At 39.6% G+C, this 27,113-nt stretch overlaps 1 protein-coding gene across 1 annotated transcript in view; it reads left to right on the top strand.

Moving 5' to 3' along the window:
- Positions 1 to 27,113, top strand: part of LOC104541468 (ribosomal protein S6 kinase alpha-2) — a 68,598-nt gene that overhangs the window by 34,833 nt on the left and 6,652 nt on the right. Inside the window, exons 9-14 of the mRNA XM_010185536.1 lie at positions 2,171 to 2,273; positions 6,048 to 6,178; positions 7,360 to 7,485; positions 21,842 to 21,931; positions 23,399 to 23,557; positions 24,752 to 24,913. Of these exons, the coding sequence (XP_010183838.1) occupies positions 2,171 to 2,273; positions 6,048 to 6,178; positions 7,360 to 7,485; positions 21,842 to 21,931; positions 23,399 to 23,557; positions 24,752 to 24,913 (771 nt within the window). The remainder of the gene's footprint in view (positions 1 to 2,170; positions 2,274 to 6,047; positions 6,179 to 7,359; positions 7,486 to 21,841; positions 21,932 to 23,398; positions 23,558 to 24,751; positions 24,914 to 27,113) is intronic.

Raw genomic sequence — 27,113 nt, 5'->3', positions numbered from 1 at the left:
ATACAACTGTAGCTCCAACAGCACTTAAGAAACTACAGATGGGGGGAGGAATTAAGAGGCCAGAGAGAATATGGTTACGATAATAAAAAGAGAGTGCAGTCCTTGAATGATGTACGACTCAAAAACACTTTCCTATTTTTGGACCTCACAGGATAAGGGGTGCATTTAATTCAAGGAGAAAGCATGTGAGTGTGACCATATTGCTTTCTTCTATTTCTTCCATCTTTATTTCTATTGTGTGACTGCAGTTGTGAATTAAGACAAATAAAGGGAAGCTGGAAACAAATAGCTTTCTCAAGGTGAAATCCTAGCAACAAAAAAACCTTCAATATGTGCCGAGCTCTCTTTTAAAGTTCTGTGCAGACAGAAAACAGACGTATGTTAATTACTAGGTTGATACTTTTCAGTTGATGAGTGACACTTCCTGCTTAAGAATCCAATTGGCTTTTAATTATTTGGAAGACTGTCTTTCCATTGTGGCTCACAGCAGTTATCCATCTCTTTTTCCCTCAGTTTTATGCAAGCAGGAACTTTTTATGGTGAAATGGCCATTAATTATTGCAGAATCATTTCCAGCCTCCCCTTTCCATTTTTCCAAGGAATTATAATTCAGCCACAAACATATTCTTTATGCTAATGCTAATATTATGCTATGGAATGTCCTGCCTCAAGAACCTTTATTTATCTATGCAAAATCAAGTTCAAATTATGTTGATGTATATATATCTTAGGTTTGACCACATGCTTTACATTACAGAAGTTAATTCACCACAAAACCCACAGCTAAAAAGAATCTTCCTGCATTCAAAGAGCTGGAGGAGCATGTATTAATCTGCATTAAATATTTCGAAAAATCAGTTTATGATGAAGTTGTTTTAAGAGTTAACCTGAAAATACATATTACAAACAGTCATAAAATTGAACTCTCCAACTCTTATCATGACTTGAAAGCTTGGATGAAACGTTACATTTATTCTCAGACATGTTGAAATTACTGGGTGCTGTCTGTGGCAACTAATTCAGCCCTTTGAAACCTTAGAACAAAAGCATTGCTAGAAAGTGAATGCAGTCTAGGGACTGAAACATGGGGCAGGGAATCAGACTGGAGCTCTGTTCCCCATGCCGTCCTTAGCATGATGTTCGGTTTTGGACATTTCAAGAAAAGATGATGCACAAATCGATGAAATCAATAGGACTCTTTCCACTAACTTCTGTAGGCTTTGGATCAGATCAAGACGTGCTGCACCTCAGTTTGTTAATCTCCCAGAGTGAGTGTGTGTGTGTTTGTGTGTTTATGAATGCTTGCAAAGGAGCACAGTGAAGCAATTTCTTAAAGATCATTAACCATGAGTAAAGAGGCCACAAAGTCCCTGGTAATAAAGTCAGTCTATTTAACATGCATTTATGGTGACTATTATGTGATCTCTTACGTGCCCCCTCACTCACCAACACAAAATCACACATCTAGCAATGCTTACCTTCCTCTCCTCCTTATGTCATCCCTTGGTTTTGCTCCTCTGCTCAAGACACATTTAGGCCTTCAACATGACTCCCCACCTGGCCACAATGCTTTCTTCCTAACATTTTTTGATGAGAATTTCATCTAATCTCCAGCTCTGAGTCCTTTCCTTTTTACCAGATATGCCAAAAGAACAAACCTCTTGTTTAGGTTTTGAGCACCAGGCAGCCAGGCCTGTTTCTCAGCTTAGTCTGGCAGAGTGTCAAACATATTGTTAGTTCTTGACAAATAATAAATTCTAAACCAGCCACCACTTCCTAGCAGTTCTTCACTGCCATCACTGCATGGCTGAACTCACCCATGCGTGGTTTCTTGGTGTTACCATTGCATATTCCAGGCCTGCCCTTAAGACTATGAAATTCCAGATGCCTCAGCTAGAATATTGTGCCCCTCTACAAGCTAAATTTTTACCAGAAACTTTTGTGTTTATACTCTGGATTCCTGTAACTAAGAAGTGCAGGGACTATCCAGGGCACAGGTTTTAAGCCGACCAGTCAGGCAAGAGCCAGCACTACGGATATATCATCCTTTTGTGTCAGTTCTGCAAGGATGACACAGCTGAGAGAGGTCACCCTAAATAAGAGGGAGAGCCTATCTGCTGAAGCTGAATGTGTACAAATTGTTGATTGTGATCTGTTCTTCTCCTTGTAGAAACTATACAGGAAAGAAATCAAGCCACCTTTCAAGCCCGCAGTAGGACGGCCAGAAGACACCTTTCATTTTGATCCAGAGTTCACATCTCGGACCCCCACAGGTTAGTAAGGTGGCACGTGGGTAAGGTGGCATCTTTTGAGTGAGTAAATTCATAACATGAATTTAAAATGAACATAATTTAAAAATAACTACTGAATTTCTATTTTACTACTTTTATCATTGCTTATGTTAGCTGAATTTAACTATTTTAAACCACCTTGACTTCAAAGAACTTTGCATCTCTACAAGTTAATATATGATTATATATTCTCTAGCTGTTTTCTTTTATTATGAAGTCCCATAGACTACGGACTGTTGAAAGTTAATACATGGTTAACTGCAATGAAGTATCATCAAGTTCTCAGACCAATGGAGTTACAACAACAGGAAATTTGGCCCACAATGTTTAGAAAATCCTTGCAGTTAGAATGTTGTTCCTATAATTTCTATCTCCTAACTGGAATATCATATTTTGTGCACTATATATGTGAAGGTGTTTGTTGTACAAAACACCATCTTTCTGCTGTTCTAGTTGAAAGCAAGAATGTCAGTAACCTTGGAGTGATAATCTCAGTTATAATGTTCCCTCTTGCTAGACATGGATAATCTACATTACATTTCTGCCAGTGATATTCCCGTGTAAAGAAGTACCTATATATATGTTCTAAAATGTAAAAATTTAAATTGCTGTTGTTTGTAAAAGACTTTGAAGATGGTAAGCACTGTAAATATCACATATTATTGTTGTAATAACCAAGTATAAGATCTCAAGCTTGAAGTCTCAAATTGCACGAGAACTGTTGCAGTGGGAGTAAAACATCTGAGCTTTCATTACAAAAACCCATGCATTAGTTTTAGTTTGGGCTTATCATGACCTTCAGCCTTTTTCTTAAAACTAGCCCAAACCTCTATTCAAAACCTGGCTCAAACCTCCTTTCATGGGCTATGAAGTAATGGTATCTCCTCAAAATTTTTTATTGGTCTTGGCTTCTAGTTTTTCTGGCAAGGATATGCCAACTTTCACAAGCTATAAAAATATTATACTCTGGTTATTTGGGTCCAACTGGAACATCCATCTGTCTCCAGTATATGTTAGTCATATTCTGATGTTCCTGTTCTGCTGCATGGAAACAAGTGATATTTGGATACCAGACTTTCCACACCTTTGGTTTGAGCTTTAATTCAGATTTCAGATGAACTCATTTCTCTGAAATATTGGAGACTGCAAGTTAGTCTGGTCTTGAGAGAAGTGCAGTCTGGTGCTCCCCTGGAGAGTCTCAGAGAAACTTTGAGAGTTTGCGTTGCTTTGGAAGTTCACACTTCATTGGTTGTGCTGGCATGAAAACCCTAGTGCTTCATGCATGTGCTGATGCCCAAGGTTATATTTTACCCTCTGCATTTACTACTGTTGCCTAATTCAATTTGATATTTCATGCAAGACACTGACTTGGAAGGTTTGTCTTGGGGAGGTGGCTGGGGTGGGGAGATGGCCTGCCTTAATTCTGCTTCTTGCTGCTATAGAAGGTGGCCTGAGACTCAAACCCTGTCATTTCAAAATAAGTGTAATTGGAAGCGTGAACCCCTTTGCACTTCCAGAGTGATAGAAAAGCCCTTGCAGACTGGCAGCGTATTTTGCAGCCCCTGACTGCTGACTGGTTGGATCAACTACAAAAGGGGAGCATTATAAATAATTATAAATTTACTCTGTTACTGAGAATTTAGCCAGACAGAAAGCACTGTGATAATTCCCATTTCATGATGATAATGCAGTCATTGTGATTTAATGAAGCTATCAGAAAGATACCCCCCCCCCTCCAAGGAGGGGTACTGATGCATACAGTAATTTTGCACTCTGTCTTTATGAATGAGTTCTCCTGCCTGGAAACAGGTTTATGCGAAAGTTTTGGATCCAGTAACTTGCCAGTCCAGTAATTTACTGTATTTCAAAAAGTTTCTTTAGCCTGGAGGTTGAAACAGCTTTCTGTGGATTTTTGGCCTAAACTTTGAGTGCACCAAAGATGTGGTTTCTGACATTGAGAGTTCATCTGTATGGGTGTAGTTTCACATCACTTTTTCTCAGAGATTCATCTTAGTTTGAGTCGATTTTGTGGCCACTTATTTCCTAACTCCACCACTGTGGACCCACAACTCCTTTTTGCTGACTTAGCTCCTCACAGGAAGCAGGAGACTGAAGCAACCCAGGCTATAAATGGTGAATTGAAGAAGAATCAAACTAAGATCATTCTGGTGATGCAACTTACATTTCAGTCCACAAATGTTTGTACTGTGTTAAGTGATGGGCATGCTATAACCAGCAGGGATGTCTTAGGCTGGCTTTATTGCTGAGAAAAATTATGCACCTGAAATAGCTAAATTTCCTCCACTCCAAATAAGATTATAATGTTTGCTAACCTCAATAAAGCACACTGAATTAAATTACTTAAGATTTACGAAGCCTTTGAAAATCCTGTAAAGTTAGATGCTTTAGTGGGACAAAGCATTATGATTTTCACAGGGAGAAAGATAACCATTATACCAGATCGGTGTTTGCAAGTGGGTCTAATTCAGACATACGAAATTATTCTGGATTTATCAAGAGTAGGAAAATGATGTAGGTTTCATAGCTATTGGTTAATTAATCTGATTTTGCACTTAACAGAGGTGTTTTAACATTTAATTCATATGATGGGCATATCAGTTGATGGTGATTAATATTTAATATTGAACACCAAATAATCAGTAGTTCCTCTGCAGTTTTTGATAAAGAAATTTGCAGTGAATTACGAAGGAACAATTTTTAAAGATGATCTAGCACTAAGTTTTAGAGCCGGATCACAGCTTTTCTGAAGTTCAGAAGTGTTCAGATTTGAATTACTGTCATTCCTTTTTAAAAACAAACATTCTTTCCTCTTAATTAATCCCTTTTGGAAAATCACTGTTGTATATATGCCATTGTAAGAAGTACACAGTGATGCAAGAGGTCTGGTGTGATTCATCCATGTATTTGCAAGCAGAGTGCCCATCAAAACACTGGGGTAAACAAATAGCCCACATCATTTTACCAAAAGAGAAGCTTCTCCACGTATTTTGCAGTGACGTCTGACTTGCTGTGCTTATTTCTGACTCCTGTCAAAGCTGAGGTGGCTTTGTAATGAGATATGGAATTAGCTGCAGTCTCAGTTCTGTGTATTCCTGAGCAGATAATTTGTTTTTACCATATTCTGGCCTCATATCCTCTGTTCAGTTGACTAGTAGATTTATACAGGGAATGTCCCCATAAGAAAATACATTCTCACGTATTTTCAGAGACTTGAACAGTACTCAGTCTTCCACACCACTGTCCTGCACCTAATGGGTGGTGCTGATCGTGTGGGTAGGTGAGTCGGACACAAGGTCCAGTGGGGATGTATTTTCTTTACTCTAGTAAAACTGGGTCTTTACACACTCATACAAGGAGATAGCATTCTAAAGGAAGTTTAGCTTTGCAACCCTGCCATAGTAAATCACATGTTGCACTGCAAGAAATGTGAAGGGGGGCAAGGGGAGGGGACACACCAAAGAAAGACCAAATAAGAATGAGTGTGCACCATGAAAAAAACCCCTCTGTATCCAAGAGGAGAGATCCTTGCAAACAGCACCCCTGCACTGTCTGATCCAGAGGAAAGGAATAGAGAAGGCACACCAAAGCCTTATATATGGACGTGGATTATATTCATGTGTGTCTGCCAGTTTAGTAGGATCTGCTGTTAACTGGCAGGAGTGACTTTGTTGCAGATGATATTACTTTCTGATCTTTTGTGCAGCTCATGAGGCCATTTTCTTCCTTCTCCTACAGACTCCCCAGGTGTTCCTCCAAGTGCCAATGCTCATCATCTTTTCAGAGGATTCAGCTTTGTTGCCTCTAACTTGGTGCAGGAGCCTGCACAGCAAGATGTGCACAAAATCACCGTCCATCCCATTGTGCAGGTACAGATGCTGATGTTACGCTTTCCATTTGATGGGCAGATGCATATGTGTACAGTGGATTTAAACTGCTTCAGCATTCTCACTGGTATTTCACAGCTACCCAGTGTAGGTAGAAGGTGTTTACATGCAGCATGTAAGGGGTGGAAAACAAGATTTTTTTTTCCAAAGGCTTTTATCTTTAAGTTCACATTCTTCACAGCTTTTACAAAGGAATCAGGAATCACACCTTATCACAACTGAAATGAAAACTATTTCTGAATATCTGAAACACTATTCCAGTTGTGTATATAGGGCAGGTAACAAAAGTGATGTTCCTTCAATGAATGCATGTAATTCTCAACAGTTTTGTCATGTATTATAGGATAGTCTCTGTTGGCAAAGGGGCTTAATGAACTGCTGCTGTAGGCTCCCATAGGCTTGGAGACCAAGTTCCTTGGTATAAAAGGCCACCATGTTCCTGCTGCTATTGCACAAGAGCCTGTACTCTAGTAACCCAAAGTGGCTTGACAGGGGAAGGACACTTGCCAGAGACTTGGTTCTTTGCTGCCAATCCCCTGCAACATGTTTTCCAGTTATTGTAATTTAAACCAGAGGGAAAAAAAGTGCTACAAATGGCTCAGTACATCAGAGGAACTATGAATTGGGAGAAAGAACTGGGCTGCTCAAAGATGCAGCAAATTTTCTCACAAGGAAAAAGCTCCTCTCCTACCTAAAGCCTACCTACAGAGTTATACATGCTTCGAGGGAAGACCCTCTGCCTCTGGCTTTCATAAGTTTTCATATTTTCATCCCTTTTATAATAATTTACAGTGGAATATGTCATATTCTTAAAGATTCTCTTATGCAACATGGCATAAGCAAATGGCATGTTACCCAAGCAATTACATCCCAGAAAAAATTATCTGCATTCCATAAATAGTTTAGAAAATCACTGCTTTTTTGCCATTACTTCTACATGGACAACTCCATCTTACAGACTGGAAAAAGGTAAAATGGAAGGGGACACACTTGATTAAGTATAGAGCTTTAGATTTTTTTAACCAGACTTAGAAAAACTGCGAAGAACAAGAGAGGTCTGTAAAGGAGATTAGATCAAGCACTTCTTTTATTAAGATGAGGCTAGTCCTTGCTTTTACATACTCATGTCCTGATTACCTCATTTCTTTTGTCTTTTCCTATAGCAGTTACATGGGAACAACATTCACTTTACAGATGGATACGAGATCAAGGAGGACATAGGAATTGGCTCCTATTCAGTGTGCAAGAGATGTGTTCATAAAGCTACAGAAACAGAGTTTGCTGTGAAGGTAAGAAAGCCTTCTGGTAGATGTCAGAAATGTGATTGAGACTGCTCTGCCAGCCTGGGCAGCAGTGTGGTCCGTGGGTATTTGTTGGCTTATTTCTTTTTGGTAGGTGTTTGTTTGTTTGTTTGGGTTTTTTTCTTCTGGAAGATAACGGGTTTCATGATAAGCATTATATTATTTCTCACACCTTAATCTCATCAAGTAAAATTCCTGGAAGGAAAAAAAATCTTTTCAGTCTTGCTAATCATTTCAGCCATGCTCCTTGCAAACTAGATAAGATTTTTAACAGATCCTACATTGAATAATCATAAATAAACCAAAGTGCATATAAAATGATTGCAAAGTTGAAATAACATTTTATTCTTCATTTTCAAGTTCTTTAGTTCTGACATTTTTTATTGTAATTAGACAGATTTCTCAATTAAAACCATGATCACTTTCAAAACCTCAGATTTCCTTTTGTCTGCTTGACATTCAACACCAACATGCTACACAAAGGAGCAAAAGGCAATCTTCAGCAGAGATTTAAAATACTAATTCAGTGGAATTTAGTTGGATATTAAAGACAAGCCAGTGAACTTCAGACTTTGTGAAGCAACGTTATGTAAAACAGAGTCACTGCAGCTGTGGAGGCCACTGCTGCTAGGATGTAGGTATGAGGGAACTTTTTCTGATAGGGAAGAACTTCAGTAGGACTCCTTTGGAAGGTTATGCTCAGAGGACTAAGTCACAATCTCTTTTGAACGCTACTGAATAAACAGTATGCAGCTATTGCTGAGGGCACAACAGGCCAATGTATGTGGCAAGTGGTTGTGAGGTTGCAGCTCAGAAGAAGAGTTCCAAACATTCAATTTTATTTAAGAAAACGGTGCAGCAATGAAAACACTCATATGATAGAAAGGTATTTCATGTTTTTATTCTTGTACCAAAAAGAGACAAGATTGGATTAAATGAGGAATTAGTACAATGAATTTGAAAAGACATCAACAGTTAAGTCCTTTCATTCTGTACAATCTCATGAGAACAGATTGCTTAAATGAGTACAAGACAAAAAGTAGCTTCTGGAGGCCCACAAGAAAGCTGGAGATGGACTTTTTACAAAGGCATGTAGCGACAGGACAAGGGGTAATGGCTTTAAACTGGAAAGGGGTAGATTTAGATTAGGCATTAGGAAGAAATTCTTCACTGTGAGGGTGGTGAGACACTGGCACAGGTTGCCCAGGGATGTTGTGGATGCCCCCTTCCTGCCAGTGTTCAAGGCCAGGTAGGACAGGGCTTTGGGCAACCTGTCTACTGGGAGGTGTCCCTGCCTATGGGGGGGGTTTGGACTGGATGGTCTTTAAGGTCCCTTCCAACCCAAACCATTCTACGATGATTCTTGAAATCAGTACATGAAGAAATGTATTCACCAAACTTGCAGTAAAAAGGGGATTGTAGCCAGTAGCCATTCTAGTTTTCTTATTTTAAAATTTTACAAAAAATATGTAGACTTAGCCTGTACATGTGATTGTGTCTTTGCTATTAAATGAGATGATGAGAGCTTAAAGAAGTTATCCAAACTGCAGTCCATGAGATAAATGAGCTGCAGGTATTCAATAGAATAATATTAAACCTTTTATTCAGTCTTGCTTTCCATTACAAGACTGATGATCATATAGTATCCATGAAAGTTTTGGTGCCTCTCCACAGTGGCCACAAAAATCTGGAAACCACTAATAACTGAAAATCTGTTGATGTCACTGTTTGATTTTTCTAGGCTACACCATACTTAGGAGCATGCACCTACCAGCAGATCCATGGGCTTGCACATGTACATGCTAAGTTTTTATTTTCTAATTAATGGAAAAATTAGATTTTTCCAGAGTCCAGATCATTTCTCAACAGGTGGCATTATAGTAGGTACAGGTTCTGTGTAATTAAATTACGTCCGTGATAAACAAAATGTATGTTGAAGTAATAACATTAGTATTTTATTTATACCAAGTATTACTGATAGTTTTATCAGTGTAATATAGCCAGTATGAAGCCAATATAGAAAGACCTCAGTCCTCAAAGGTGTCTGAGTGCCTGAATCCCAGAGGGCCCAGCACCTACTCAGCAGCTGGGGGTTTGCAGTACCTCAGAGGATCCAGAGCAAATTCAAAACCTGAAGACACTCAAAACTCAGGAAGAGTTTAGCACTTTGATAGCTAGGTTTATGCTCTTTCCCATTTTTATTAAATTTCTTCTTTTTATTCCTTTCTTCCCCTACTTCTTACACGTCTTTTCTTGTCATGCTGATATGTCTTGATTTTGACTACCAGTTTAGGCAACGTGCACAGCATCTCAGTTTCTGACACAGTGCAAGTCAAAAGCGTACCACAGATTTGAGATTGGAGACAGTTGGTGGGTTCCTGTTTGTACTGTCTTTCCAGCACACTGAGTGCTGCCTCTTTGATTATTATTCCTACCAATATATTCATTTTCCTTTCCTTTCAATGTTATTTTTATTTCATATTAAGATTATATAATTTTGTTATCAAAGGAGTTTACTTTCCTAAAGGTTGCACAATGCCACCCATTTCAAGTAATTAGATAGCACAGGAGCTGCCATTGATATTATTGTAATTATATATCAGTTCCTTTTGACGTGCACCCTTTAACTCTCTATAAAAATCACTGTAATTAGACTCTTGATTTTGTTCAGTAAGCATAATTTTCTCAGTGCTCCCTAGTACATAACATTCACAGGAAAAAACATCTGCAGTGATAGTTTGTATGATAGGCAGCAGCCCCATTTGGCTGGCAGCACCTCATCAAAAGCTCCCTCTTTAAAATGAACTACTGACACATCAGAGAGCATCATCCCATCTCCCCAGGGGAAGCTGGTGATAGCGAAGGAGTTAAGGAAATGATGTGGTGGCATCACGGTGGGAAGGCATACATCATGTCACTGGGTAAATAATCCCTCCATGGAGACTGCGGCTCACCAGGCCTTATTTACTTTTGCTGTGTCGTGCCATACTGAGACAGCAGAGCACCAAGCCAGAGTAACCTGAGTCAGAGCTACAGACAGAAAATGCGCTCAGAAAAACAAAACCTTTCCTAGCCCAAAAGCAGAATATATTCATTTAAATGCCAAACATTTAATCCCTTTTCCTTCTGCTGGCCATCTGCAACTAATTGAGCGGCTTCTTACAGAGATAATTAGATGTCTAGGAGTGCAAAGAAGCTCTTTGCTGATGTTGTAAAAGCACTTGAACAGATCTAGAATTTCACGTGTTCAATGAGACTACGCATGTCACTCACCAAGGGACTTTTGGAAGTTCCCCTAGACACCTTTCTGCACCTTTAGGCATCTTTACCTTTGTAAATCCAATCACTGAAATGTGCAGAAGATAATTTTCTTGCATCCTATTCCCTCTTCTTCCATGTCATCTGTAAAAATGAAATGCTAATAATAATCTCTAAATCTATTTTAGACATGCCCTCAGACTCCTAAATGCAATATTTAAGAACTCAGAGTTACACCTTGTCACGGCCCGCTTTAAAAGTGAGCTCTTTTATCCCGGCATGGCGACAGAGTGATACGAAATCACTCAGAAGGAGGATGTAAGCGATGTTTTTACTAGATAAGATACATGCCTTGAAAGAAACAACACTGGATTCAAACCCTTCAACAACCCATGAGCGATGGAATACCGACAAGAAACCGAAATGACCCCAAAATTACCGGAACAGGGTGCAACTTAGCAACACTATAACAATTTGACTAGCAGAACCAAGAGGACTTAGCTTAATACTGTAACCCAAAACCAAAACTGCCAGCTACAGCCCGCTGCAGCCGCACATGTTAGAAAAAAAGAAAAGAGAATGAGAAAATGATAAAAAGGAGAGAAAAGAAAGAAAGAAGTTATCAGAGAAGTAGAAAAGGTGAGGGATAGTCACCACTTCCAAGGCCTTTGGTGCTAAGATGGCAGCTGGACAAGCAGTTTCTTTGTCTTGTCCAGGTTGGAAGATGGTGGGTGAATCACACCGTCTCAGGCTTAAGGGAGGCTATTTAAACTCTTCCCTCACGCCCCTTGCCTGTACCAGGTGGTAGGGCACACAGCAGGACATGACACGCCCCTCTCCTGGGTAGACCTGGACATGGTCTCCAGCACGGCCATTCCTATGGCCAGGCCCATACACACCTCCACTTCTGAGAGTATTTCAGTACCATGCAACAGAAAGCTTTGTAGACAGCCAGATTTCCTACAGACTGAGTCTACCCTGAAACTAGTAGCCACCTACATGGGACAGTGCAGGTAGAAGTTGGTTAAGCAAATCATTTATTCTACCACACGTGCATACTCTGAGGTACTTTTTAAATTTTACTCTTAGACTTTTTTTCCATCTCTTTCTCAAGTGGAAAAAAAAAATAAAGTCATGAAATACAAGTACGTATATAGTTCATTCTTCTGAATGTTTTATAATACTCTGGTATAAAGAAGAGAGTTGAGGAAAAAGAATGTTTTTCCTCTGACAGACCTCTCAGATTCTTCTGCTAGAATATTGATCATCCTGAATACAGCAGGCATAATGATTTTCAATAGCAAAAGGAACTGGCATTGTTGATCACAGTTACAAGCTTCACGTGGGTATAAATGTAACATTGAGGTCAGAAGCAAAGGAAAATCAGATCAAATCATTTCAGTCACATCAGTATCTAGGGAAAAAAAGTCAGTTAAGTAAAAGAATTATGCTAGAGCAGATGGAAAGGATTTCTGTGGATGGGAGATAGTCTCCAATGGAAGCCTAAACAAATTAAGAGCTCTCTTTCGTAAAACAAAGGAAATGCTACAGTTCAGAGATCTTGGTGAATCACATTTTTCAAAACCTGACAGTGATTTGATGCTATTAGTGTATTCCAAAAGTTTTTCTTTACTTAAAACCATTGCATTGGTTTCAAGCTTCGTTTCGTACTTGTAGTGAAGCTTTCAAACTGGATTTTCAGATGTGCTTCTCACTTACGCCATATGAAGTATGTTTGAAAAGGACCGGATTACATCCCCCTTTTTGTAAAGATTTCTCTATTTAAATTGACTGTGACCCCAGGAGAGATTACTGGTAGATAATAGCCAAAGTAGAAACTGCCGCTGCTATGGTCTATTCTACCCCCAATATGGTAATAGCCCCAAACATTGGTACAGGGGTCAGCTTCAACAGCTTGATGCCAATTGTTTTCTTCTTCAGGACAAAACGATATCTAACTGGTTAAGACATAAGGATTTTTAGTTCTTCTGTGCTGTTACAGCCAGAGCGAACAACTGGGTAAAAGGACAGAGTATGTATTTCTCCCTCCCTTGAAGAAGAAAAACATACAGTTGAGATAGTCCCAAATGACAAGTTCAATTTTGCAGATTCCAATATTACAGTGGAATTTGGATCTTGAAACACATGTGAATTTCATGACTTTTTCCTATCTCTGTAATGCACTAACCAACTATTTGGCTCCAAATATTCCACAGCTGTGATCGAAGCCAAATTTTGCAGTTTATGTCTGCCTCTGGGATACAGGTTAGTTTATGCTAGTGTCCTAGTAAATCCTACAGTTCATATAAAATTCTGGTAATTATGAAGCACTGAAAGTACATCAATCTCTGCATGTTTTTGTGTGTGCAGACTGGGCAGAAGAAGCATTTAAATTAGCTATAAAAATGCAGTACCAGTGGAGAAGTGATGTCAACATGCTATCAATAAATAGAATTCAGTAACTCATGAGAGTTGTTTTTAGCAGGCCTGTGTGATCAGACTTGCTATATACCTCTATTTATTTGCTAGTAATAGTGAGTGACATAGTCACCAAAAGCTGTATGAATTTCAGTGTAGTTTTCTAATTTCTTTAAACTTCATTTTCCTTTTTCACTGATGTTCACAATCTTGGTTTGGTTGGTTTTAGTTGGTTGGTGTGAGTAAATACAATAACATGCTAATCTGAAGGCAGAAGATTACATAGTGGTATTTAGTTGGCTTTACAACATTTTCTTTATAATCTATATTATGTTTATGGCCAGGAGTTTAGTGCTGAATGCATAAAGTGTGAATAAATACAAAAAATTAGTTCTTTAAGATTAACTACATTGTGGTGCACTCTTTTGTAATTTTTTAAAAGAAAACAGGAATCCTGAACACATGCAGCTTTATTTATTGAAACTGGAAAAGAGGGAGGAAAAAAGGGAGAAAAAAAGTCAGTCCAAAGGTTTTCAAAGCTCCTTGACAGTAAAGTTGTCTGTAGAGCTAGACAGAGATTTGCTTAGATTTGTTTCTCCTCAACCATAGATAGTCACTGAAGTGACTTTCCTCTGAAGAAGAACAGACTTGAATTTTCAGGGGAGGGTTTGTGTCTATTTCTGTCTGTCTGGGAGGTACCAAGTGTCTAGTGGAACATGGATAAATATATCAGTATTTTAATAGGCAAGTCAATAGAAAGTTTGCTGGTTAACCTCAGATTTCTTGGCCCTGAGTCTGCCAGTTCGTCAACACAAGAAGGTATCTGTCCACTGCTCATCCAAACTTTCTTCCTTCTGCCTGCGCCAAAACATGGTACATGGGCCAGACCCCAGGGTATGCAGAGATCTCCAGGTCAGAGCAATTGGTAAATGCATCCCCTTAAAATTTAGCTGTGAAATTTAGCAGAAGTTACCTGCTGCTGGAGCAGAGCAGTAACAGGACTCTGCAATGGAGAGGATGGGCTGAATGGGTATGGATCAGATGCTGAGGTCCTGTCTCAGTTCTCATTTGATCTCTAGTCATGCAAACTCCTCTTGACTTTGCTAGGTGGCTGTGATAGTAAGGTTTGTATGGTTTAGTGTATGGCTCTTCACACCTCACACTCAAGGGGAAAAATGGCATCAGGAAGAATATGATGTGATGTAAAGAAAACCCATTAAAAAACCTGCCAGCTAACTGTCAGGAAATGGGAGTGAAATCTGTGTTTCCATAAGCCTCTAACTGTCCTTCCACTTCTCTGAGATGGCTTATCAAATTATCTATGAAGAGCATATCTTTTTCTTCTGCAAGATCATACTGATGATTCTAAACGATATTTTCCAATATTGAGAAAATATCTCTGACTGCAGTCTCCACAAAGTGTTCATTCTTATTTGCTTTCATTCCCTGAATGATATGTAATGCAGCAGTTCAATATACTCACCTAACTCATAGGATGGAAATACAAAGATTTGAATACCAGCATCAGACAAGTGTTGCACAAATGTGTTGCTAATGTAACTAAATTTTTATCAATAAAATTGAAAAACAAATCTATAGATTTCTGTCTTAGTAACATGCTTGAATACAAGTGAGTTTTGCCCGTAGTACCTGAGTAGGACTACTAAACCCTGTGGGACTATGTGCTATTTTGGTATCCATGTTTTAAGATGATAGAATATAAACAAATTAGAGAAAATCTGTAGAAGAAAATACGCAAAAATTGCAAAGCAAGCTCTATCAAGAGAGTTACAAATATATATGATGTAAGACAGACAAGAGTCCAGTGGGATGTGAACAAAATCTAGAAATACCTTTAAGGTGATATAAATGATGGATGACAACCACTTGGCTGCTAAATACAGCAAGACAAGACAGAATGTCTTGAAGCTAAAAAGGGAGTTTCAGAGAAAAAAAAAGTCTGATGATGAGAGTAGTTTGTAAAACAGACTCTTCAAGGAGATGACCGAGACATCCTCCCCCTCACATGCAAAGAAGCTGGATCTGAAATATTAGTGGAAATGTAGCCTTACCAAATGCAGGGTCAGAGGTGTAAGATACCTTCTTACCTCAATAAACCACAGAGGACAGTTACCATGTTCTCCTGTGAAATCTGATTTATAAAGCCTGCATTCAGAAAATCCTGTTGTCCAGACACTTCAGTAAAAGATGTCTTTCACTGTCTGAAGGATACTGAAGCTGGTAGTGTGACAGATTCAGCAGGCTCTAGAGTGCCATGTAGGAGATGAAAGCTTCAGAGCAGATTTAGGCACAGATTTTTGCTGCTTTGAATTTGCATAGGGAGGGTTGTTTTCCAGAGTGCTGTGCAAAGAAAACAGCATGAAGAGCCCTAGACTACACCTGGGATACATGGTGGATATAGTAAGAACGCTTATATACAGCATGGATGGGTGTCTTCTAGATAGGATGGAAAGAGAAAATTATTTGCAGTAAAATGAAGTAGCAAAGGAGTGGTGGAGAAAGCAGCCTATGAGGATGTTATGTCTGATCTGTGAGAGTATTATTGAAGGCTTTCTTGATTTTCCTTTGATGAACAACTTCATCAAAGGGCCTGACTTCCACGCAGGACCAGGACCACTGTATGCATTTCACTCACCACAGTGGGAGGCAACGTGGCATATTTTACATGCTGTCCTCATTTTTTAATATTTGGGTTTATTCACATACCTGCAAAATTTCAGTCTCACTTTTCTATTGTTTTGATTTGAATGTATTCAGATTTCTGCCAGATACTCACCCTGTAGAAATAAGTCAGTTCTTCAGGGAAGCACTGCTCAAATAGGCAGGACTCTGGAGCTACAGCTTCAGGTGAAATCCATTGCTTGCTGGTGACTTTTTGGGTAAATGGGATCAAGGTGTTGCTCAAGTCTTAACAAAATAAACAGAGGGGGCAGATAGAAATACAGAAATGTGTGCAGACCACCTCTTAAACTCAGCTTCAGAGCAAATCTTAGGATGTGCAGTGGTTATACATTCCCTCCAGCATAAGGATTCATGCAACTTCTTTCCCATTTGATCTCAAAGCTTATGGTGCCTCTCTCCTTGGGATGGCTGAGCCTTTGAAGAATGTGAGATGATGGTATTTCTCACTGCTAACTAAGATCTAAGATCTTTTCTAAGACTTAGGATCAGGCAGCAGTTTTCCTACAGCTTAGTAATATCATGTTTCTCTTCTCTAGCTTGCTTGCCAAATACCTAAGTATTTTGGATAGAATTTGGTCCTTTGTGTCTCGGTTTCTCTTTTGGGGCCATTTAAACCATGTCTCTTGTATTTGTCTTCTATATTGATGTAATAATTTTCCCTTTTTATAAGATCTGAATATGATACATTGGTTTCCATCCCTGAAGCTTTTTGTAAAAGAAGGTGGGAGTAGCACTGCAGTCATTTTACGGACTGAAAACTCATCAGTCTGATCCAAGGACGTGTGCTAGGGCTGAGCAGAGAAAACTAAAACATGGTGCAGAGCCTTTCCCACAGAGCTATTCTGCCCCCAATACTGCAAGCTTCTCTCAAAAAATGAGCTTTTCTGTTTCACAGGTGCTACTGGAACAAATTTGTTACTGTTTCTGCAGTGCTTAGAAAATGTGTGCTGCTGTATAAGCGCTAATTAAGAAGTACTACAGTGCCAGCTGACAGCTTAGGAGTGCTAAGTCGGCAAACAGTGGCAGTGAGTGGGCATGCTCTGTGTGCAGAAAGTTTAACGTCTCACCCGCACAGCTTGATCTGATGGCCAGTGCTTATTTCAGAGAAGAATTGCTAATTAGGCCTGTTTCTTTTAATATTCATTTCACTATTTTGCTGAAAGATTTAAGCATGGATGGGGGGGAATGAAACTCTGGAGCTAATCAAAACTAATAGCACAGTGAATAGTCCCTCAGAAACTATTAGGCTTGGACTAGTTCTCCTTGGAGACATCTTAAATGTAAAATTATACTATGTCCTTTTTAAATAATGTTAGCCTTTCTGCAGTGATTTTCATCCAGCTTGAGTAATTTGACATCAAAAAGGAACCAAATTAAAACAGATGCTTGGCATGAATAGGGCTTACTTTTAGAAGGAAGTATTACTGAAATGGAAACCTGTACATTTTCCAGCAGCGCAGAACTGCAGAACGCTATCTTTGTGATGGTTTCGTTGTAATTAATATTGCAGATGAAACTGTCAGGTTAAAATCTCTGCATGTGTTGTTTCACCTCCTTTCTTCAGAAGGGATGCAAATCCCACCTATACTCAGTTCTACTAGTGGTACCCTGAATTTTCAAATATATGATAGTTTGTAGACATAATGTGCAAAGGGACACAGAATTAATTCTCCCTTTTCTCACCCCTCCCTTTCCAGAAAAGGAAAGGATTTTTACAGACAGTATCACATCACACTGTTACATGGATCTCTTCTTAAATGTGATTAACCTATGCTTACACTCCAAACTGGTTTTAGAAAAAACTTCAAAGTATGTAATAGAAAATAAAGCAGCTTTAAAAAGTGCAGAAAGCACTCTTTCTCCTCCATGCTTTTTCCGCAAAGCCATCATAAGTTCCCTGGTGCTGGTCAAAAGGATCTTTTTAGGTAGTCCTGCTGGTTAAACACACTGGCAGCCTCAGCTGTGGCTGTTTAAGGTACTGTAATGCCCAGGTGTCTGCCCTGACCTTTTGTTGGACTTTCAGCTATAGCAGAGCAATGAATTAGGAGATTGTACCAGTGGCCCAGCTACCTTGGTTCACACCCTTGTGTTTGGTTCACACCCTTGTCTTTCAGTTCCAGCTACCAGGAAAGGTCGCTTGGGGCAGCTGAAGAAAAGGCAGATCCTGGTCCCATTTGGGACTGGGGACAAAAAGAACAGCCAAGGAGCACTACAACTTATGGTCTGACAGAACAACCCACCAAAGCTCCTCAGGCAAAGACCCACAACCTACTTTTCATCCATGCCTGTGCTGCAGGGTGTACCTTTAATGCTTCCCAATGTTTGAGGTTGATGTTGTGGAATAAACCCACTAAAATCAAATAGAGAATTTTTGCTGCATTCCATGGTAGTGTCATACATCACAGTGTTAAGGATTAAACCACAGTGCCAGTACTGGGTACATTTGACTTTCTCAAGAAGGGACATGGCTACCATTGCCTATTTTGATTGGTGTGATTAGACAGAGCTTTTACATCCTGTTTCACTTAAGGGGAAAAATCAAGTCGGAGCCAAGCAAATGTTTTAATACAGTCTTGTTTGTTCATTAAAGATGCATGAAGTACTTCCTCCCCAGCACAGGAAGACTCAGCAGCAGAGAGCAGTTTCCTCGCTGCTAGCTCCAACTCAGCCTGGCCCAAGCCTCATCCTTGCTCCTTAGGCCTGTATCACTGCTCTTCCCATCAGTGCATCTCATGTTTCTTTTCTGCCTTCTTTCTCACTCTGTTGCTTTTCTCTCACACTTTCTTTTAGGCTGTTCATTTTTCAGACAGTAAGGAGAGTTAAATTGTCACCTCCTACCTCTTGCCTTTTTCCAATCTCACAACTGTAATGATGGAGAACTCCATGTGAGAACACAGCCATCCTCCTCACACAAGGTCACCCAGGTTAATTTTGCTGTTTGAAAAGGCAGTTTTTATTAGTAGGGCTAATTCTGCCCAAAACGGATTAGGGAGTGCTCACACCTACTATTTCTTTGGCAGGGCTGTGAAGGCTATAAGTCCCAGCTGGTGGGTGGTATCAAACAGCTAAAGACTGTAATATCTGCTAATAGCATAACTAAATCCAGAAGAAGAAATTTATCTACGCTATTGGAGGCACACATATACCTTCACAAAACTGAAACAAACAAATATAGATATATATACTGTCTATATAATTGCTGTACCAATTTTAGCAAGGTTTTACCCACACAGAACTGTATTAATACTCTCTTTTATACTCATCAGTCCACTGTGGCAAGGCTGAAGACATTGAAAACCCATTAGTAAGAGAGAATTAGTAAGGGGATTTTTTTTTCCATGCCTAAGACTTGTAGAAGGACTTGTAAAATCTGGCCAGATGCACTAATTAGGATTCTGAAAATATTCTGTCCTGATCCTTTCTTCCTTGTTAGAGAAAGAGTTCAGTATTGTCCTTTGACGAAGCTTGACTCATTTGAAAATATCATGACGTTCTTACCCTAAATTCTGCTGAAGAAAATGCACCTTCCCCTACAGCTACTCAGTGAAATACACAAAGGATGTGATAGTCAAAGAACAAAAAGTCTCCTATTAGAACAAAGCGCACAATTGCATTTGCTGAGCCTATTGTGCTCTGGAATTGTTTAATCCACTGTTTAATACAGAGGAGTTTCTAAGCAATCCCTGGGTGTCCAATACATAGAGAAAAGTCTATTTGTTATATGGCCCAGTTTCTTATTTTTCTGAAGGACGATAGAAGATCCCTGTGCTTCATAGCGCTTCTCTGCCAAAGTACAATAGAGCTTTTGTAACATTTTCAGTTAAGTTATTTATACATTATGATGGCTTTCTGAGTTGTTGTTCTTCACTGCACATCTACAGAAAGAAACATAAAAGTAGCATCATTACATATTACTCAAAACCTCAGCACTAGTAGCTCTTCCCTTATTCTGTAATAGAGGGTGTTAATGTACACATTTTAGCTGAGTTCAAATCAGAATTAATTTCCTAAAGAAAACACATCATTCCTTGCACAGGAAGAGCTGCAGGAGGTTCATAAGTCTGACTTATTGAACACTTTTCAAATTATGGTCGAGGTTGCTTCATCTACCTTGGCATTGATCTGAGGAAGGCGGATGTGTGGGTAGATAAGCATGTAGGATTGTGAGCGAGGTGTTCATGGTGATTTTGGACTCTGGGCCCAGCAGCCTGTGTGTTGCTGTCTAGAGAAGAAAGCGGTTACTTTACAAGTATGGCAGAAGCCACACACTTCTGCCAGGAGGCCAAGCAGCCCGGCGGCCAGCTGGTGAGCGTGGGGAGACTGCGTGGAGGAGACTGTGGTGGGGCTGCCTCCGTCCTGCCTCCCCACTGCTGCACCTGCACAAGGTGCTTGGAGCGTGCTTAGCCTCTGTGTTATATACAACAGCACTTGCACTGAAAATCAGAAAGTACAGCTGCATAGAAAGCACTTATTTAACACCTGTCCAGTGAAATCATTGCCTTTTCACTTACATAATTTAATTCATTTTATCTGATACTTTTTGAGAATCTCAGAACTACTTGTACCACTGGAAGCCCACAGCATATCTTCCTTAGCCCCTGTGTTTGATAAGGAGCATTGGGCCTGCATTTTACCACAGCTCATTTTGGCTTCAAGGCAGGGCAAGGTTTGCAGATGTTCTGGGGATGTAGCACCTCATGTTGTGATGCAGACACCTCTGGGTGCAAAAGCAACCACCAGCTGAACCACCCTGACATGGTAGCATTACATATCTACTGCTGTTCCTACTAAATCAGTAGCAGAATGCTTCAGGTTATGTTATTTTATTTTATGTTAGGTTATATGTTGTTATGTTATTTTGAGTTTTGTGTCTGAGCTGAGACCATTTTTGGTTTGTTTTTATTTTAGGCCATATATGTACATTTATAGTCCTACATTATTAAGAATTGCTTAAAATTTTCCACAGCTCTGCATAATTCCTTTCACAGGAAAATACAACAGGAAAGAATCTGTAATATATGGCTTGCTACAGTACCATAATGATAGTAGTAGTTAATGTAGTAGTAGTAATACCTGCTGCAGTAAATCCTGCTGGTTTGTTCAAAGCAGGCAGATCCTAACAGATGCACATGTGTGGAATTCCATTAACTTGTCAAAAGCTGTATTACTTTAGCCAAGGAAGAAGCCCTGAGGATCTTTTTATATGTTAGGCTTATTGGTTGAGTGGGACACATTCAGTCATTGTGGTTGTATTTACGAGGAGTCATTCAATCAGGGTTTCATTGGCTTTTTGAGAATGTCTCTATTTAACTGGGAGAACAACATTATTCTAAGGAGAAACTGCTAGTAGCGTTTTTTCCACATGCAAAAAGTAGCCAGGCATTTATCCTCATTAACAAAAGAGATTTTTAAAAAGTTGTTTCCCTGTAAACCACACTGTTTTAAATCTATGCTCTGTGCCCAAAAAAACAAGTGATTATCAAAAGCCTCTACCCAGATCTCCCCTGACAGTAAATGTCTGTACATTTTCATTTCTGACAAATCCATCTGACAGGTAATTTCTATTCATTTATCAGCAGATATACAAGCATATGCCAGTATTACAAACATATCCATTTTTTTATGTCAAAGAGGTTATTATAAAACTATCAATATTTTAAAAATCTCTAGGTTGTTTTGTTTCTAAATGACACTTCCTGTAACTGCCATTATTTACAGGCAAACATAACTATAGGCATCAAAAAGAGGTCCTACGCCTTCAGAATTTAAACGAATTATTGCTCCATCTGGCTTTGGCAGATAGTCAGTGTGGCTCTGAATTGCACAGGGTTTGAGCTGTCCTCTCCTAGAATAATGATTAATAGAATAATTTTAAATATTTATTTGTTTAAATCGCATAAAATGTTTGTTTTGTGCTTAATGCTGCCAGCCCATATCTTACTACACTGTGGTTCTTGTATTCCAGATAATTGATAAGAGCAAGAGAGATCCCTCTGAAGAAATTGAGATCCTCTTGCGATATGGACAGCATCCAAATATCATCACTCTTAAGGATGTGAGTAGTCTTTGAGCACTTCAGTATTAAATCATTTTCACCTTATGATCAGGCTCACTTACTAGTCTGCATCTGAAGAATTCTCCAGTAAAATATTAGAGCTAAAACCAGACTCACTGAAATCAAGGGGAAAAAAACGACAACTTTAACAAATTCCTGGATAGCAGTTGGAAAGACTGGTCAAGTTATACATTCTCCCATGTCTAACCAACTGTAGATAAAAACAAAGGTCCTCAGTGCTGGAGAACAACAAAATATATTTGGTTTTGCAGCACTATTCAGAAGTGAGATCTCCCCAGTTGGATGTTTTGAAGTGAGCTGCTGAGCACAAATGGTGGTGCCGCTGGGGGCTCTTCCTTCATGAGCAGCAGCCAGTCCCATGCAGCCTGTGATACCTATTTTGTTGGGAAGAAGAGAGCTCACAATGCTGCTAGGGTTTCTCTTGATAGTGTTTTAATGCCAGAGAGTATTTACCTTCTACTCAAGCAGCCTGAGAAGACATGAAGATATCTTCTTCAGCATTTCATATGGAGATGGCCCTTCACTACGCTTACATGCAGCAATTACCTTTAGTCAGAGATGTTTCACTTGCGCTGCCTGCAGTCTCACCTAGGATTATCCACACATGCCATATTCAGAGTTTACAGAACAAAATCCTGCTGGTGTCAGTGGCCAGTATGTTATGGTTCAGACCTTAGAGAAGTATATAGAAAATTTCTAATCAGGAAAGTCTCACATAATTCTGAAGTATTAAAGAGTATCTCAAAATCTGTGCAAAAAAGGTTTTCTATTCCTTTCCAAAAACATTTAGCATTGATGACTTTAACACCATCTATTACCACATTCCAAATAAAGGATTATGACACAGAAACGGCTGTCTTCCAATTTAGACAAAAAATGTCTTTTACTGCTTGCAGTTGATGTTGATGGTGAATATATCTTGCAGCTGATGTCAACAATATATTCACCAGAACTGCAAATATAAACTACATTTTATCATTGGAAGCAGGTCTTGGACAGCTATATAATACAATTCATTTAGCTGATCATGAGTCAAAGGGAAATACTGATATTTGAAATGGCACGTATTACCCTGTAGAAGTGGAAATAGACAACATTACTGAGCAGAAGGCTTGGGTGAGAGCCAGCAGACATCTCAGGCTGTGTGAAGTGGTGCTGCTTTTAGCAGCTTGGTCTACACTGCTGACACGATAGCAGATCAGCAAAGCTACATTTCTGTGTGGAGAAATCAGCAAATCACTATAGACATGAGAAAAAAGTGATGAATAAGTCATTTTATAAAGTTGCCTTTTCTGTTGTTAAGCATAATAAGCACATTTCCCATTTCCCAAACATTAGGTGTCATTTTCTTCTTGCAACATCTCAAGCCAACGCTGTGATTAAAGGACCAACCTTCACCAAATTAATGGGTCCAAAATATATATATTTATTCTATTACTCTTCCAGGTCTATGATGATGGGAAATACGTGTACCTGGTGATGGAGCTGATGCGAGGAGGTGAGCTCCTGGACCGCATTCTTCGGCAGAAGTGTTTCTCAGAGCGAGAGGCCAGTGCTGTGCTGTGCACCATCACCAGGACTGTGGACTACCTGCACTCTCAGGGCGTAAGCATTGCATTTTTGGCTACCCGCATCAACCTTCTTAAAATCTGACTTAGAAAAAGCAAATAGCTGTGATTTTGCTTCTCTGAATTATAAATAAATTTTTAAAAAATAATTCTTTCTCCATATTTATAACTACATTTGGCCTGTGAAATAGGGTCAATGTGAAATGCTTTTTAGCCATTTTCCAACTGAACTGCAGTATGTTGAAGTGTTACTTTCATCCCCAAAATACATTGATTTTCAAGTTTATGTACCTTGTTGAGATATTAGTTGTTAACTTTTTATCACAGTCATTACTGCAGTACCTGATCTTTTGACAGAACTGCAAATAGGGTAGATGAATCAGCAGATAGCTAGAAAATCAAATGCTCAGCTTTACAAACTAAGTGGCAGTTTGAGCAGCTGATGGGAAAGGTTTCTGACATGCTGTTAAAGAGCTGGCATTTAAAATCTAAGCTTTTTTTATATATGGCAGTTTGAAAACCTCTCCTTTTCCACTTTGCAGGGACAAGCAGTTTGGATGACTAGCGAATTATTTGCTTCTTTTTCTGTTTCATGGTTAAAACAAGTGCATTTTGTGCTTGGTCTTTTATGTTTTCATGATAGTTTTTCAGCCCTGCTATAACCAATAAAGGTTGTTTTCCCACCACTGAAATGCAGCATCTCTGGTAAAACACACAGCCACTTGAAGCTGTGTGCCTATAGAAAGGATTTTTGTGAGTACATTTTGAAATGTGGAAAAAATATAATCCCTCCCTTCAGCTGTGAGCCATTCACATGGACAGTCACAAGAAGACTCTTACACACTTTCCTCCTATGAAGGGGTTTATTTTTCACCTTTTAGCTGAATATTTAAGGCCATCAGGTTCCAGAACACTCTGACACTGACATGTGTGTACAGCAACCCCCTCTGACCACCCTCAGGAAAGGTGTCTCCCCTTAGAGCAGCAGCCTCCGTCTTAATACACCAGCAGAGGCTGTCAAACTTGTTCTTTCTGATTTTAACAGACTTTAACCTTTTTTCTTTTTCTTCTATTCATTTGCCCAAGGCTTTTAAGCAACTTTTCTCTAAGACTTAAATATTTTAGTCATGAGCTCTTGACCTACCTCAAGCAGCAGACCAGAAATGACAGCCAAGCCTGGATGCTCCCTGACCTCCTCTCCTCATTTGTTACTCATTGCTTTCTTGTTAAGGTGGTGCACCGAGATCTCAAGCCAAGTAACATCCTCTACATGGATGAGTCAGGAAACCCAGACTCCATCAGGATCTGTGACTTTGGGTTTGCCAAGCAGCTGAGAGCGGAGAACGGGCTGCTCATGACTCCCTGCTACACGGCCAACTTTGTCGCGCCTGAGGTAGGATTGTATTTCCAAGCTGTGAGTAATGAGCTTGTCCTAGGAAGCAGTCCTTCCTCCCTCTCTGCCTTTTTCCCACTGCCTTTAAAAGGTGAGCAAGGTAGAAAACAGGCTACCAGTACTTGCACAGCCTCTATTACCATAAGTTTCCTATTCCTGGTCTCGTCAGAGCAGTTGTTTTTTCCTGACTGAAATTGTCTGTCTTGGACTGATGTGCTCAGTGCTTTGGCTCATTACTAGGATAAATGCCTTTTCCTCGCTAGCTGCTTCTACTCAGACTGCTTCCCCTCTAGTGCACTGTGTCAGAATGGCATAAGGCTTAAGAGGGAAATCTTGATGCCAGGAGTAAGACTTAAAAAAAAAAACCATGCATGAAATCCTGAAGTCAGTGAGTGTTTTATTGTTGACTTCATTGAGCTAAAGAAACATCTCTCCTCTTGGGCTTTCCTCGCACCAATCATCCCTGTTATAGGGGATGTAGGAAAAGGCTGCTTTCTGATTTTCACAGATGGGGAAACAGAGGAAAACTGAACAGCTCGCCCCAAGCACAGGGAGAGATGGTTGTGCATCACTCTTCAGTGAAGGAGCAAGAGGTTAATTTCGTGGGTAATTCTCCATTTCTTGGAGTGATGCTTATCAACAATTTTAGTATTTGTAATACACAACCTCAAATGTGTGTCAGCCTCTGCTTGTTATGGTCCTTATAAGAAAATTACAAAACTATTACCTTTCAATACTTCATCTGTCCCCTACTGTCAAAAAACACTTTCTTATGGTTGGTATCATTCCACAGTCTTTTATTCCCCACAACTCACCTTCATCCCACACTCATCTGTGTGGTTTATAATTTGAAAAAGAAAAATGGGATTATCTTTTTGTACAAGGTTCTTTCATGATACCAAAAGCTACAGGGATCACAGCCTTCCAGCATCAGAAGAAGGATTTGTTAAATTGAGACCATTGCCAGAGGAAGTATAAATTCAAAGCAATTTTTTTCCAGCAAAAGTCTTCCATTGCCAAGACAGATTGGTTTGTTATTTTATTGCTGTTTTGTTGGCTTTTCATTTTAGAAACTGGAATGAGCTGTTTAAAATTTATCAAAATAAGTAAAAAATGTTCTGTGACACTACAGCAGTTCAATTTCTAAACCAAAATATAATCATGTGTGCAAGATTTAAAGCACTCAGATTTTCTCCAAGTTACAATGTGCTTAAAATAGGTGTAGCTATGTTTCAGGATGGGTTATTTTGTATAGTGTCTGTAATCACAAACATTGCCAGCCCAATCCAGTTTCAGATCAGTCTCTTTCAATTTGAACTGAAAGCAGAAATCACACTCCCAGACGTTCGTGATGAGTAAGAGAGGTCTTGCTAATGCAGGAAATGTTGGAGATTAATTGAAACATTACCAGAACTGGCAGGGAGCTTGCATAAAGCCTTAAGTGCTTTTACATTTTACCTGTGACATAATGCTGCCCTCCAGCCTAGACTTGACTTTCACGTTCCCTGTCTGGGCCCTGCCGGGACGTCTGCCTTACCTCCATGACGCTAAGCAAGGCAGCAGAAAGTCAGTGGGGCTGATGACACATGAGGACAGTGGCAAAGGAAGGATGACATGTTCGCCTACTTGGATCTCCCTTTATTTTGGAATCATTTAAGTTGGGGCTTAGATGAGAACGTGAGCAATACGAAGGCTACCCGAGAGAAAGACGCACGCTGCCACCTAGTGCGAGTCACGCTGTGTGCAGGGAGCGGGAGAGCCGGGCTGGGCGAGGGGAACACGCAGCCTGGGTCTTTTTGGATAAAGTAACAGATTTTATTCCGCAGTTTTCCTCCAAAATCCGTGAAGAACTGCTGTTCTGGTATTTGAAATTATGAGATCGTTTATTAACTTTCATATATGCAACTATATGCATCTCTGCTTTTGTCACAACCGAGAAAAGCCTATATTTATAACTTTGTTAATCCAATAAATCAAAGCCTTTAGAAAGAAAAGGTAGAGAGACGTCTTGAGCCATTATCAGAACTGAATGAACCCAGGGGAAGTTTGTTCCTTATCACCACATTGCCCTGCCATGTGTAGAGCTAAGAACCAGTTCATGCTTTTACTTCAGATCCCACCAAATTCTCGAGGTGATCTAAACCCCTTCACAGGTGGTAAATTCTTCAGCATCCATTAGAGTAGGACACCAGTGCATCTT

This window comes from Mesitornis unicolor, unplaced genomic scaffold (assembly GCF_000695765.1).
Source record: "Mesitornis unicolor isolate BGI_N332 unplaced genomic scaffold, ASM69576v1 scaffold16715, whole genome shotgun sequence".
Classification (NCBI taxonomy): domain Eukaryota; kingdom Metazoa; phylum Chordata; class Aves; order Mesitornithiformes; family Mesitornithidae; genus Mesitornis; species Mesitornis unicolor.
Note: the sequence above shows the minus strand (reverse complement) of the source record. Positions and strands in the feature narration are given on the sequence as shown.